General features: G+C 41.5%; 1 protein-coding gene across 11 annotated transcripts in view; it reads left to right on the forward strand.

Annotated features, from left to right (window-relative positions):
- Positions 1–15,814, forward strand: part of LOC106600513 (unconventional myosin-IXb) — an 80,891-nt gene that overhangs the window by 53,408 nt on the left and 11,669 nt on the right. For all 11 annotated transcript variants that reach the window (XM_014191933.2, XM_014191930.2, XM_014191929.2 and 8 more), the window contains 9 exons: positions 59–177; positions 308–411; positions 1,876–2,048; positions 2,625–2,732; positions 3,000–3,170; positions 3,358–3,399; positions 7,205–7,316; positions 15,336–15,409; positions 15,510–15,702. In XM_014191933.2, coding sequence (XP_014047408.1) covers positions 59–177; positions 308–411; positions 1,876–2,048; positions 2,625–2,732; positions 3,000–3,170; positions 3,358–3,399; positions 7,205–7,316; positions 15,336–15,409; positions 15,510–15,702 — 1,096 coding nt within the window. The remainder of the gene's footprint in view (positions 1–58; positions 178–307; positions 412–1,875; positions 2,049–2,624; positions 2,733–2,999; positions 3,171–3,357; positions 3,400–7,204; positions 7,317–15,335; positions 15,410–15,509; positions 15,703–15,814) is intronic.

Consider the following 15,814-nt stretch of genomic DNA (forward strand, 5'->3'; position numbering starts at 1 on the left):
GCATGGTTGTTGTCTCATGTCATACAATCTTAGATGTTCCCTAATTGTTTTCCCTCAGTTTCAGAAATCTTCAGATATTACCACAGATGTTGGAAGGTTCAGCCTCCCAGCCAGGAGTACCAATGAGAGCTCAATCATCAAAGACTACAGCCAATCCCAGCCGACCACACCTGAGAGGTAAAGGCGGGAGGCTGTAAGGAGGCTGTAAACCATAATTGATTTGTTTTTTAGTTATTTCCTGTATTTTGAATGGAGATGACACTATGTTCTTTGTCATGGTTAAATGTTATCCTTTTGTGTTCCACAGGCTTGGCTTTTTCAGTAAGTTTATGAAGAAATGGCCCAATAGAGACTCTCAGCCACCTGAGTACGGGAAGCGGACTAATGAGAATACACAATCTGAAAAAGGAGGTACTGTAGTCCTGCCCCCTACAGTAAACTGCTCACTGTGCCTTCCAGCTTTAGGGCTCTATTTTAGGCTGGCGTTAAGGTGGCGCTAGTGTCAAACGCACATTAGTATGCAATTTAGCCTTCCCTGTAGCTCAGTTGGTAGAGCATGGTGTTTGCAACGCATGGTGTTTGCAACGCCAGGGTTGTGGGTTCGATTCCCACGGGGGGACAGCACAGAAAAAAATGTATGGTATGAAATGTATGCATTCACTACTGTAAGTTGCTCTGGATAAGAGCGTCTGCTAAATGGCTAAAATGTTTTTTCCCCATTTTCGGTTTATTTGATAAAAAACCAAGCATAGCATCCCCTCCTCTCAATTAAGGTTGTTTTTGTCTGCCCAATGTAATCTGGAAGTAGTCAAGACTGTTGATAAAGGGTTTAACTCCTGAGACCACTTGGAAGTAAATCTTAATCACCAAAGCTTTATTAAAATATCACGTTTGAGAGGAATAAAACAGTGAGCTGAAATTAACCTTTTTATCTATGCATTGTAGGCAGTCCCACATTATTTTAGCCATGCAGGTCCATTTTGGATGTGCGTAATAACCCTCCATAGTGTGTTGTTTTTAATATTATATGCCCACGGGGAGAAATGATGGTGCCTGTAAGTGTGACATAGCCTATTTAAAACAAGTTGTTGTTTTGATTAGAATTAGTTATTTTTAGGCCGTAACAATAATTAATTTAATCTTGCTTATTGACCATGTTTGGCATGTCCATGCTCAGCCATAATGAAATATACAGTAAGCCTAGACCCTGTTTCAGTGTGAATGCTATTGAAGACACAGTTACTTAGAACAATATGGTCTGCAAATGGGTTCAAGTTAACCTATTTAGCAAAGAGGGGATAGGTCTACATTTAGTTTCTGAAAGCCATTTAACAAACTTTAACGGACTTACATTGAAATTAGAGTTGATTCCAAGGCAATACATAAAAGATTGTAAACACACAATCTGAAACAACCACATATTTTGCCATGGAGCACGTTCTGATTGGCCGGTGAGGGGCCAAGCCTCGACACACCTTGTTTATTCATCAAAACCCAGCCCTTTCGTGCACCGATAATTACATTTACATTTTAGTCATTTAGCAGACGCTCTTATCCAAAGTGACTTACAGTAGTGAATGCATACATTTCATACCATTTCATGCATTTTATTTTTTATTTTTTTGTACTGCCCCCTCGTGGGGGAAGACTGTGATGGCAACATGTTTTATTTCTGACACACCCCTGGACTTGTAGCGTTACCATTTAGATTTAACATTGCATTAGGTTTGTTAAAATAGAGCCCTATGACTGATACATTTTTTAGTGCCTTTCAAATCGTGTCTCTTTACTACCATCTAGTGGTCAATGGTATAATGTCAACCACATGTCCCCTCTATCTAAAAGCACACACACACATCCTTCCCTTACCTACAGCCATCTCTCCATACTCCTACCCCTTGTCGAGCGAGGGCAGCGGGCAGCCTCATAACCCCACCATCAGGATCAGCCCAGCCTCGAGAGTTTCAGAGAAGTGGAATGCTTCTCTGGAACGGGAGATCACCAACACCAACGAGCTCCGAAACCTGGACGAGTTCCTGGGGAACCAGGTGGGATACCTGTCTTGCACTCACGTGTCTCTCACTCACCTGGTATTCACATCAGGCTTAGGAGTTAGCCCTATTGCAACTGCATATTGTTTTATAAAAAATCTGAGTTTTGTAAATACAAAGGAACAAACCAGGAATATCTTAGTATTGTATATATGCCTATTGGTTTATTAGGATGTGTTTTAGTCTTCAGAGTTTTTCAAGAGCAGTTATTGACTGACTAAGATCGCCCTGTCATACATTCACCATCTTTCTCACTCACTCATTGACACACTCACATGTGTACTAATAACTCTGAGACATGGCGCCGTAGGCGTCTATAGAGTTAGTGCACTAACTTTTTCCTTCACATGCTTGGTTACTTGCATGTTCTTGCAGTGCGTCTTTATAACATACCGACTTACCAGTTCTGGTCAGAGAATCTGAACGTGTAGTCAGGGCCATTTTGAATGATAGATAATGATACATGTAGAGATCCATAAATAAGAATTTGTTCTTAACTGACTTAGTTAAATAAAGATTTTTTTTTTTTATGTAAAAAAAATCCATGTAACTTCACACCCACCATCTCTCCAGGTAAATGAGCTGCGTACAAGGGCGAAGGAGCTGTCAGCGACAGAGAGCATCTTCCTCACAGCCACCATGCAGTTCAGAGAGACCATCAAGGGCATGTACTCCGTCTCGGTGAGTATACAAGTATATCCACCGGACTGATCTGGGCACCTTGAACACAGAGATGGTTTTATGGAGCTCTAGGTATTTTGATAAGGAACTATGCATGGGGGTAATTAACCAAGTTCGAAAGGGTGTCTTGAAACTGGTTTTAAAATAGATTGGCATTCACTGCCCGAGACGGATGTAAAGATTTGGGATATGCTATACTGTACATCAAATCACCCCCACACTCTTCATTAACCCTGTCCTCCTCTCCCATGTGTCCTCTCCAAACAGAAGCCCCACATCAGCTACAAGGGCTTGATGAAGGGCTACCAGAACCGGGTGTCCAGTCTTGCCGAAGCCAAGCAGCAGACTGAGGTCCAGTCGGTGGTCAACCTGTTCCAGTCCGTCCTGGATGGCTTCATACGGGGAGAGATCAAACGAGCGGAGGCTGGGCCGGTCAAGGTAATTCTGAATAGAGTCAGACAAACGCACATTACACACACACAAAGACATACACATGCACGCACACACACTCGCAACAGTTGTTTTACATTGTTTGTGAGCAGAATACACTTTTGAAAGTTTAAGAGCTGTGTATGTAATTTTAAGAAGTGCAGTTGTTCCATGTCTACTTTTCAATGTGTTGCAGACCATGAAAAAGACAAAGATGAGAGGGAAAAAGAGCAAATGTGTAAGTTAAATTGTATGATAATAACCTCTGAATAGCACTCTAAAGTAAACCCAGATTAATGGTCCGGAGTCCTCATTTGTTAACAATGCATGGATTTCTCACTAAATTCTGGCGTATGTGGAGATTCTAGGATTTGCATGCACAACAAATGATTGGGATTTATCAAACTGTCGCACGCAACATATACACATTTTCATTGATAAATCAGAGCCATACTATATTTCTAGCAGTGGAGTAAAAATACTTTAAAGTGTTACTTAAGTACTTATGATATCTGTACTTTACTTTTTATATTTTTGACAACTTACTTCACTACATTCCTTAAGAAAATTATTTACCTTTTACCCCATACATTTTCCCTGACACCCAAAAGTACTTATTACATTTAGAATGTTTAGCAGGACAGGAAAATGGTCCAATTCACACACTTATCAAGAGAACATCCCTGGTCATCTCAACTGCCTCTGATCTTGCGGACTCACTAAACACAAATGCTTTTTTGTAAATGGTGTCTGAGTGTTGGAGTGTGCCCCTAGATAGCCATAAATTGAAAAAAGAAAATTGTGCCATCTGGTTTGCTTACTATAAGGAATTTGAAAGGATTTATCCTTTTACTTTTGATACTTCAGTATATTTCATTGCTAAAATATACTTAAGTATCATAAGTAAATGTAAAACAAAATACTTTTAGACTTTTACTTAAGTAGTATTTTACTGGGTGACTTTTACTTGAGTCATTTTCTATTAAGGTATCTTTACTTTTACTCAATTATGACAATTGAGTACTTTTTCCAACATTGATTTCTACGCTCTTGAACAAGCGTTTACAACCCGCCTGAAACTCCCTCCATTCACCTTTTATGGTAACAAAAACTCCCTCATTTTCTGTATGATTTGGAGATGTTGGAACTGTGACATGACAGTTTAAAAGAAAGAGCAATGGCAAATTTGATCACATTTCACACATCTTTTACAGTGACTTAAATAAAAAAGCATGCTGCCTATAGCGGGTGTCAAACACTGGCTGTGCATTCTGTAAGATTGATTGTCTATTGAACAATTTAAAAGTAAATGCTGCCTACAGCCCACACTTCCATGAAAAATACGAATTGTTCAATATTTTGTTTATCAATACATGATTGTGTTTCAATATCCTGCCTTAGTATAGGCTCTGAGATTAAATAGGCTATTATGTCACCCTCCTATCGCACAGCAATACTGTAGCCTACCCATACTGCTAACAGTCTATTTACTTTCAAGCATTGGTTGGCTATTGAATGAGTGATGGATAAATGTTAGCCTAATATTTGTGGTGTAGCGGGAATAAACCAATCATGTCAGAAAAGGAGAGACATGCCCTGCAATATGAGTATGATTTAGGCCTACAGTGCATTCGGAAAGTGTTCAGACCCCATGACCGTTTCCACATTTTATTACGTTACAGCCTTGTATTAAATTGTTTCCCCCCCCCCCCCCCTCAATCTACGCACAATACCCCATAATGATGAAGCAAAAACAGGTTTAGAAAGTTTAGCCTTCTTTTTTTATTTTTTACTGAAATATCACATTTACATAAGTATTTAGACCTTTTACTCGGTACTTTGTTGAAGCACCTTTGGCAGCGATCACAGCCTCAAGTGTTCTTGGGTATGACGCTGCAAGCTTGGCACAGCTGTATTTGGGGAGTTTCTCCCATTCTTCTCTGCAGATCCTCTCAAGCTCTGTCAGGTTGGATGAGGAGCGTCGCTGCACAGCTTTTTTCAGGTCTCTTCAGAGATGTTCGATCGGGTTCAAGTCTGGGCTCTGGCTGGACATTGTCCCGAAGCCACTACTGCTTTGTCTTGGCTGTGTGTTTAGGGTCGTTGTCCTGTTGGAAGGTGAACCTTCGCCCCAGTCTGGGGTCCTGAGCGCTCTGGAGCAGGTTTTCATTAAGGATCTCTGTACTTTGCTCCATTCATCTTTCCCTCAATCCTGACTAGTCTCCCAGTCATGCCACTAAAAAACATCCCCACGGCATGATGCTGCCACCACCATGCTTCACCGTAGGGATGGTGCCAGGTTTCCTTCAGATGTGACACTTGGCATTCAAGCCATAGAGTTCAACTTGGTTTTATCAGATCAGAAAATCTTGTTTCTCATGGTCAGAGAGTCCTTTAGGTGCCTTTTGGCAACTCCAAGCGGGCTGTCATGTGCCTTTTACTGAGGAGTGAGTAGTTTCAGTCTGGCCACCCTACCATAAAGGGCTGATTGGTTGAGTGCTGCAGAGATGGTTGTCCTTCTGGAAGGTTCTCCCACCTCTGCAGAGGAACTCTGGAGCTCTGTCAGAGTGACTGGCTGGTCAGCCAGCTCTAGGAAGAGTCTTGGTGGTTCCAAACTTCATCCATTTAAGAATGATGGAGGCCACTGTGTTCTTGGAGACCTTCAATGCTCCAGAAATGTGTTGTTACCCTTCCCCAGATCTGTGCCTCGACACAATCCTATCTCGGAGCTCTACGGACAATTCCTTCGACCTCATGGCTTGGTTTTTGCTCTGACATACAATGTCAACTATGGGACCTTATATAGACAGGTGTGTGCTTTTCCAAATCATGTCCAATCAATTGAATTTACCACAGGTGGACACGAATCAAGTTGTAGAAACATCTCAAGGATGACCAATGGAAACAGGATGCACCTGAGCTCAATTTCAAGTCTCATAGCAAAGGGTCTGAGTAGTTATGTAAATATGTATCTTTTTTTAAATAAATAGCTCAAATTTCTAAAAACCTGTTTTCGCGTGTGTGTATTATATTTATACCATTTTAAAATAAGGCTGTAACGTAACAAAATGTGGAAAAAGTCAAGGTGTCTGAATATTTTCCGAACACGCAGCATATAATAAAAGTAAAATAAATATATTAGGCGACATGCTGCTATGCGATTATCTTACCAACGGAAAATTCATCTTTTATCATTAGGGCTACGTTGTAATGTTTTTTATTAGCCTACCATTATTATAATTCCTGTGCATCAAACACCACCATTTCCCCCAAAGAACAATATTTGCTTCCAATACAGTTGATCAACCATTAGAAGTTGTTCGTACACAAGGTCTGAGATTTGCGTGGAGATATGCACACTTTCCTGTCAAGTTCAAAATGGATAAATTCCAACCTTTGTGGGGAAACTGGCGCACAGAAGGTTTAGTATTTTTTTTGTCGCACGCAACTTTGATAAGTAAGGTCCCAGGTTGCTGTTAAGGGAATTTTCAATTCCAGTCATGCATTTAATCTTTAACCAGTTCCCCTAGGTTTGTAAGACCCTGGGTTCACTAATAATTGGGCAAAGTCTCAGATTTTATAAAAAAGGTTCAAAGATCTTTATTCATGAGGGATCTAAAGTAAAAAATGAAGACTCAGTCCTTTTATAATACACACACACATTCCTATCTTTAGACCACTCCTTTCTCGAACAACCAGTACTTTTCCCCTAACCACAAAGAACCATAAAAGTTATCACGTTCTTCAAGGCTTTCACCTCCCCTCCCCCGTTGGGACCCTCTTGGTTTGAAACCCTCTAATGATTTTCTATTATGTACTCTACAACTTCACTCTGTTTACAGCCCTACTAAAGAATATAACATCATAGTATTACAATACTAACAGATATACCCACATCCTGGTTTTATCTTCTCCTAATTATCAAACATTTCACCCAGTCCTACAATTTCAGAGTGGAACACTTAAGTCATTATTCTAACACATACAAATTATTCTAACAGTTGCCTGTCATTCTCCCTATCTGATGTGTGTTATACTGTTTCAAGCCCAACAGCCCTCTAGATCACATGTTCAGTACGTACCAGGTGAACATCATGCAGTCCTGTGACCTGTGTGGTTCCTACATCTGGGGCATGGAGAAGGCCTACATGTGCAGCGGTGAGTAGCCTACAGATAACACTGTCTGTTGTTCACCATCTTAGAACATAAAACTAGAACATAGAATAACCAGTTTATTATGTACACCCATCTCGTAATGGGTCAGACCCCCCTCTTTGCCTCCAGAACAGCCTGAATTCTTCGGATTACAAGGTGTCGGAAACGTTTGTTGCTGAATTGGTATCAAGGGACCTAACGTGTGCCAAGACCACCGCCACCAGCCTGTACCGTTGACACCAGGCAGGATTGGTCCATGGACTCATGCTGCTTACGCCAAATCCTGACTCTGCCATCAGCATGACGCAACAGCATTTGTCAGACCAGGCAATATTTTACGACTCCTCAATTGTCAAGTTTTGGTGATTGCGTGCCCACTGGAGCTGCCACTGATAGGAGTGGAATCCGGTGTGGTCATCTGCTGAAAGAGCCCATCCATGAAAACAGTACACCACTGTTATACTGCGCAGTTATGTCTGTTTGTGCACCATTCTCGATAAACCCTAGACTCTGCCGCGCGTGAAAAGCCCAGGAGAGCAGCCGTTTCTGGATCTGGCACGCCTGGCAACTTTGATCATACCTTGCTCAGTCGCTTAGATCACTCGTTTTGCCCATTCTAATGTTTAATCAAACAGTAACTTTATGCCTGTCTGCCTGCTTTATATAGCAAGCCACGGCCACCTGACAATCTGCAGGAGCGATACATTTTTGTGGACGAGGTGGTGTACCTAATAAACTGGCCGGTGAGTGTATATTTATAACATAGATGAGAACATTACAACAGAAATATACACTATATATACAAAAGTATATGTGGACACCCCTTCAAATTAGTGAATTCGGATATTTCAGCCACACAGGTGTATAAAATCGAGCACACAGCCATGTAATTTCCATAAACAAACATTGGCAGTAGAATGGAAGAACTGAAGAGCACAGTGACTTTCAAAGTGGCACCGTCATAGGATGCCACATTTCCAACAAGTCAGTTTGTCAAATTTCTGCCCTGCTAAGCTGCCCCGTTAACTGTAAGTGCTGTTATTGTGAATTGGAAACATCTAGGAACAACAATGGCTCAGCCGCAAAGTGGTAGGCCACACACAATCTCACAGAATGGGACCGCCGAGTGCTGAAGCGTGTAGCGCATAACAATAGTCTGTCATTGGTTGCAACACTCACTACCGAATTCCAAACTGCTTCTGGATGCAACTTCAGCACAAGAACTGTTCGTTGGGAGCTTCATGAAATGTGTTTCCGTGGCAGAGCAGCCGCACACAAGCCTAAGATCACCATGCCAAGCGTCGGCTGGAGTGGTGTAAAGCTCACCGCCATTGGATGCTGGAGCACTGGCAACATTTGGAGTGATGAATCACGCTTCACCATCTGGCAGTCCGACGGACGAATCTGGGATGCCAAAAGAACGCTATCTGCCTGAATGCGTAGTGCCAACAGTAAAGTTTGGTGGAGGAGGAATAATGTTTTTCATGGTTCCTTAAGCCCCTTAGTTCCAGTGAAGGAAAATCTTAATGCTATATCATGTTCTAGACGATTCTGTGCTTCCACCTTTGTGGCAACAGTTTAGGGTAGGCCCTTTCCTGTTTCAGCATGACAATACCCCCGTGCATAAAGCGAGGTCCATACAGAAATAATGTGTTGTATCTGTGTGGAAGAACTTGACTGGCCTCCACAGAGCCCTGACCTCAACCCCATCGAACACCTTTGGGATGAATTGGAACCCCAACTGCTAGCCAGGCCTAATCGCCCATCATCAGTGCCCGACCTTACTAATGCTCATGGCTGAATTGAAGCAAGTCCCCGCAGCAATGTTCCAACATCTAGTGGAAAGCCTTTCCAGAAGAGTGAATGCTGTTAGAGCAGCAAAGGGGGGGACCAACTCAAAATGCCCCTGATTTTGGAATGAGATGTTCGATGAGTAGGTGTCCACATACTTTTGGTCATGTAGTGTAGCTGCAAGCAGCAATGAAAGGAGTTCTGGCTTATGAGCAGGCTTGAAGCATGGAAGAATTATACCTCATCCCTCGTGTACATGTAACAATTGAAAACACTGTGCAAGTTAAGTTGATAGAGCGAAAAGTGGGTTTAGGGTTTAATTGAGTATGCAAATAATTTTTTCACAAAGATTACATTTTCTCTGATCTTGACATATTGCTTAGCTTTTCTTAAACATACTAGAGATAGACATGATTAACATACATTCTGAGTTGAGTCCATCCAATCAATGTATATTTTGATAAATCTTAAATGGCAGAATATTCAATATGGCGGATCCGCAATAGAATTTTCCGCCATTTTGGATTTATCAAAACGGTTTGATGGACTCCAAACTCAGAATGAATGTTAATCATGTCTATCTCTAGTACGTAGGAAAATGTGTTCCTTATGATTAGAAAAATGTATATACACTTTCGTGGTTGTATGTCGAACGGGTGTGGGGCCTTAGACTTTGAATGCTTATTACAGAATCACCTATGGGCCAATTTGTACCACTTAGCTTTTTCAAACTTAGTAAAGACTGGCATGATGAACATACATTCTGAGTTTCGAGTCAATCGTATTTTACGGTTGATGAGAAGAAGACACATGAAAAATTTAAGATGGCGGAAAATCCACTATGCCGGAATTCATGGGTCCTTGAGGCAACTCTGTTCCTTACTATGAGAAGCACTTATTTACCAAGTTTCATGGTTGTATGTCAAACGGAGTGGTGAAGCTGAGCCTTAGAATGCTTATTACAGCACCACATAATTGCCATTAACTTTCATCCTTTGACATATTGCTTAGATATTTTCATAATTAGTAAAGACAGGAATGATTTTTATGCATTCTGCATTTCAAGTCAAAATCAAATGTTGGGCTCATGAGATGATTTGAAGATATGAAAAATCCAATATGGCAGAACTTATGGGTCCTTTAGGCTAATTAGGTGGTGTGCCAAAAGCCGAAAAACGTGAAGCTGAACAATCCCCATCAAGGGAGGAGCAGATTTTTTGTATATGACAGTAATACATTCTTTTGATGATTAACATTTGTTAGCAGCTTCAATTCTTGAACATTTTCTCATAAAAAGTATATTTCAACACTGTCAGCTCAGGCAAATTTGCCAAACTGCTAAACTTGGAACCAATCAGAACTCCCATACATACCCCTCGTGATGAAGGCAGCCAATGGCCTGTTTCTTTTCTACGATGTAAACACAGCCTCACTTGAAAACTTGAGCTGTTAATGTCAATTTGTCTGCTAAGGAAGCTAGTGTTACATTGGCTATCTTTAGTCTTTGAATTAAAATTGTTTTGGCATGATTGTGTCTTATTTCAAGTAACTAGCTGCAGGCTTAAGGAAACATTTAATCATATACTTTGCATAGAAACCAAATAAAAGCACGTTGACAGAAAGATGTGTGTGTGTCATGTATGCTAGAATGGCGATTTAAAAACTACAACATATCCTACACATACAGTACCTTTAGAAAGTATTTATACCCCATGACTGTATTCCAAATTCTGTTAGACTGATTAAATAAATACAAATTTCACCCATCTACACACAATATGTCACGACTTCCGCCGAATTCGGTTCCTCTCCTTGTTCGGGCAGCATTCGGGGGTCGACGTCACCGGTCTTCTAGCCATCGCCGATCCACCTTTCATTTTCCATTTGTTTTGTCTTGTTTTCCCACACACCTGGTTTACATTCCCTCATTACTTGTCGTGTATTTAACCCTCTGTTCCCCCCATGTCTTTGTGTGAGATTGTTTGTTGTAAGTGCATGTGTACTTCTGACTGGTTTTCCGACGGGTTATTTTACCCGTATTTTGTTGTTCTGGGTACAGCTTCTTTTTGCATTATTAAAGTGCTCCAGTTGTTACCCATTTTTGCTCTCCTGCGCCTGACTTCCTGCAGCCAGTTACGCAGCGCTTACACAATACCCCATAATGACAACTTTAGAAATTTTTGCAAATGAAATACAGAAATATGTCATTTACCTAAGTACCCACACCCCTGAGTCAATACTTTGTAGAAGCACCTTTAGCAGCGATTACAGCTGAGAGTCTTTCTGGGTAAGTTTAAGCGTTTCCACTCCTGGGTTGTGCAACACATGCCCATTATTATTTTCAAAATTATTCAAGCTCTGTCAAATTGGTTGTTGATCATTGCTAGACAACCATTTCCAGGTCTTGCTGCAGATTTTCAAGCAGATTTATGTCAAAACTAACTCAGCCACTCCAGTGTAGATTTGGCCTTGTGTTTTAGGTTGTTGTCCGGCTGAAAGGTGAATTAATCTCCCAGTGTCTGGTAAAAAGCAGATTGAACCAGGTTTTCCTCTAGGATTTTGTCTGTGCATAGCTCCATTCCATTTTTCTTTCAAAACCTGTCCTTAACAATTACAAGTATACCCATAACATGATGCAGCCACCACTATGCTTGAACATATGGAGAGTGGTACTCAGTAATGTGTTGTATTGGATTTTCCCCAAACATAACACAAAAAGTTAATTGCAGTATTACTTTAGTGCCTTGTTGCAAACAGAATTGATGTTTTGGAATATTTTTATTATATACAAGCTTCCTTCTTGTCACTATGTCAATTAGGTAAGTATTATGGAGTAACTACATTGTTGTTGATCCATCCTGAGTTCTCCTATCACAGCCATTAAACTCTGTTTTAAAGTCACCATTGGCCTCATGGTGAAATCCCTGAACGGTTTCCTTCCTCTCTGGCAACCGAGTTAGGAAGGATGCCTGTATCTTTGTAGTGTAATTAATAACTTCACAATGCTCAAAGGGATATTCATTATCTACCAATAGGTGCCCTTTTTGCGAGACATTGGAAAACCTCTTTGGTCTTTGTGGTTGAATCTGTGTTTGAAATTCACTGCTTGACTGGCAACCCTGTTACGTCCAGTAATGGATGCAAAAATCTTGGGTTATACACATCATCTGGTGTACAATCTGTAGATCACTCCAACTTGGCCTTTTGACAGGGATAATGTGTCATTTCTTATTTGATGACTATTAGCTTTACAATAATTGTCCTATCGATTTTTGTAGTCTTAAATTATTAATTTGAAAAATGGTAGCTAAATCTTCTTGTCCCGGAATGACATGCTAGTGATAAAGCTACTGTATCTGCTTGTGCTAGCTAGCAACATATCTACTTGTTGTAGCTAGCTAGCTACATTCCTAAAGTTGCTGCGTTCTAAGTAGGGAGTTATTTTACAGTTTTTGAATTGATGGTATCATGTTTCTATAACTAAATAGATTCAATATTTATTTTTTAAACACCTTGGAGCAGGGCCCATGATGTAGTTATTTCTCTACTAGAATGCATCACTACAGCAGAGGCCAGGTGGCCAGCCGATATGCTGTAGTAATAGTGTCCACAATCCAATGTGAGAGTCTGTATCGATAGGCTCTGGCCCAGAACTCAACATAGCAAAACAATTGCTGATCAGACTATTGTATTGTCTGTGTCCAAGGCCCTGATTTGAGCACAGCACACATGGTGAAACACCCTGCTCGCAAGCAGCCATGGGAGGGGCATATGTGGACAACTGGGAGGGCCGTTCACATGTCTGTCAGACAGGACCTCCAGCAAGAATGAGGGGTAATTACGGAGGGCGACACTCCTCGTCTGGACCCATTTGAAATATAGCAGTGGCCGGCATCGGAATTGGAGTTCATAGCCTTCCATTACTGTGTTCTGCCACGCAGAATAAATATCCTCCCGCACAGAGAAGCACGAGATTGTACTTCACTCAACTTTCTGGAGTTTTCCCCTTTAGTTAAAACTATCAACGTTTCTCTCAACTGTGGGAATTGTGCTTGAATCAATGCAATATTAGACACTTTCAATGTAACATCCTGAAACAAAACGAACTATGCAAGACTTAGTATGCAAAACTAACTGTGCAAGAGATTTTCTTGTAGGCAGAGCACATTGGAGTAGGATGCTATTACATTGATAGGCAGGACTCAGGCCCGTAATCTACATAGACTGGTGTGCCAAAACCAATCAGAGCTGCAGTAGGCCTTTTCATATATGGCAATGGCTAAATGCAAATTGCCATATATGGACCTGTGCCATTCACTTTGAACTGGACTGTGTTTACAGCATGAGCGGTCGCAAATAGATGTGCTTGTTTTTAGATCAAAGCAAGAGCTGGAGGTTCTCCTGTGCACATTTATTCATATTATTTGCTAGTTAGTGAGTTAGCCCAGTTATAGCTCATTTCTAGTCAACAACGAGGGAGTGGTTGCTTCCTACAAGAGCACAAAATGTGTACATTTCTAGCCATCTTTGAAAAGCGAGTCAGATAAAGAGCTTTTTTTGTCTTAAAAGGGGCAGTGATGTATTTTGAGTCTGTCTTAAATAAACTAAGTAGCCAATAGGCAGAGGGTAGCATAATTTGTCTGATTCTATGTAATGGTATGGGAATAATAATGAATTGTATTTTGTATGGTGGTTTCTTGCATCAAACAACATTGTCACTTTGTCTGAAGGACAAGTGGATTAACAGGTTAATGTCAAGCCCTGCAAGTCTCATGGAATGTAGATCCTACATTGAACACCACACATTTGCTACTACTGTAAGTTGAATGATAAAAGAGCTATTTCCATATTAAAATGTTATGGGATGCATTTTTCTCCATTGTTTTTGATGGTAGTCTAGTCTGGTGATTTACCCAATACATTTCTGGGAGTTGATATATGGAGTGAGCGACTCCAGTTGTTCACAGTAAATCCAGCCCACAGAATATTCACAATGTTGAAGTTTGCGTTCAACAGACCAGAAATTTGCTCAGTGCTGAAAAAAATGACAGGTAACATTGCCCATGGACACTCCACTTGCCTCTCAACTTGGATGTCGGCACACCAACTCAAGCTCAAACTCGACAAGACGGAACTGCTCTTCCTTCCGGGGAAGATCTGCCCGCTCAAAGACCTCTCCATCACAGTTGACAACTTCAAAGTGTCGCCCTCCCAAAGTACAAAGAAACTTGGTGTGACCCTGGACAACACCCTTTCATTCTCTGCAAACATCAAAAGCAGTGACTAGCTCCTGCAGGTTCATGCTCTACAACATCGGTAGAGTAAGACCCTAACTCACATGGGAAGCAGTGCAGTTCCTTGTCCTCTCCCGTCTACTGCAACTTGATGTTGGCTGGGCTACTTGCATGTGCCATCAAACCCCTGCAATTTATCCAAAATGCTGCAGCCCGCCTGGTTTTCAGCCTTCCCAAGTCCTCTCATGTCACCCCGGTCCTCCACAATCTCCACTGGCTTCCAGTCAAAGCTCGCATCCACTACAAGACCATGGTGCTTACCTAGGTAACAGCATGAGGAACTGCCCCTCCCTACCTTCAGGCTATGCTCAAACCCTACACCCCAACCCGAGCACTCCGTTCTGCCATCTCAGGTCTCTTGGCTCCTGCTCAGCCCAGTCCAAGCTCTTCTCTGTCCTGGCACCCCAATGGTGCCTGGCCATCTTCTGAAAAAGTATCTTAAATAATCTTCCTCCTCTCCTATAGTTTTGTTGTTGTACGTTAAACTGTGCAGCGGGGCTGAGCCTTGGACTTTGAATGCTTATTAGAGTGCCAGCTCTGGGAGAATTTGTGCTGTTTTTGGTGTCTGAGTAGCAGTTGTTGGCTTGTTGGTTCTATAGGCTTTGAATGGTATTCAATGGGCAAACATTTCTGCATCCGGCAGAAATAAATTAATCCAATGTTATGATATAATCGTCAAGCCCATTGAAAAGACCAGGGACATGAATATGGAATTATGCCGTAAGAAAGTGTCACTTGCACGTGTATTGCCAAAGTATACATTTTTTATAACCAATTGGGTATTGAGATATTGTGACAAAGGTGGAGGAAAAAATGGAATTCCATCAAAAACAATAGGTTTGTTGGGGCTTCGCTGCCAGCACCCCTAATTGTAACATTAGAACAGACTCCACATTTCTTACCATTGTGTTCTTGTCTCCCTTGTTTGGTCCTTTAGCTTGCAAATTGATATGTCACAAGAAATGCCTCTCCAAAATAATCAACGCTTGCTCAACACGATGCGCCAGGCTGGTAAGCAGCACTACATGGGTCACGTGTTTTTAAAGTTTGTCAAGTAAAGTTTGTCAGGACTATTGTTTTATCCAGTGTGCATCCTATGTCTGTGTGTTAGGACGATGGGGTACCTGGCCATCTGCACTTTGGGGTACAGGTGTGTGTTCTGACCAGTAAGACCTACCCAATCCCTATGGTGATACAAATGATGCTGGAGCATGTGGAGATGAACGGCCTGTACACAGAGGGCATCTACCGCAAGTCTGGCTCTGCCTGCCACGCCAGGGAACTGCACCAGCTACTGGAGACCAGTAAGACCGCTACCTTAACCCTGAATGTCCTTTTTGGTTTAGTACAATCAACGAAACCTTTTGTTGTATTAAACTGTACTAATTGTTGGTCAATCAAAAAGGCACTACATTC

This window comes from Salmo salar, chromosome ssa03 (genome assembly GCF_905237065.1).
Source record: "Salmo salar chromosome ssa03, Ssal_v3.1, whole genome shotgun sequence".
In the NCBI taxonomy this organism is placed as follows: domain Eukaryota; kingdom Metazoa; phylum Chordata; class Actinopteri; order Salmoniformes; family Salmonidae; genus Salmo; species Salmo salar.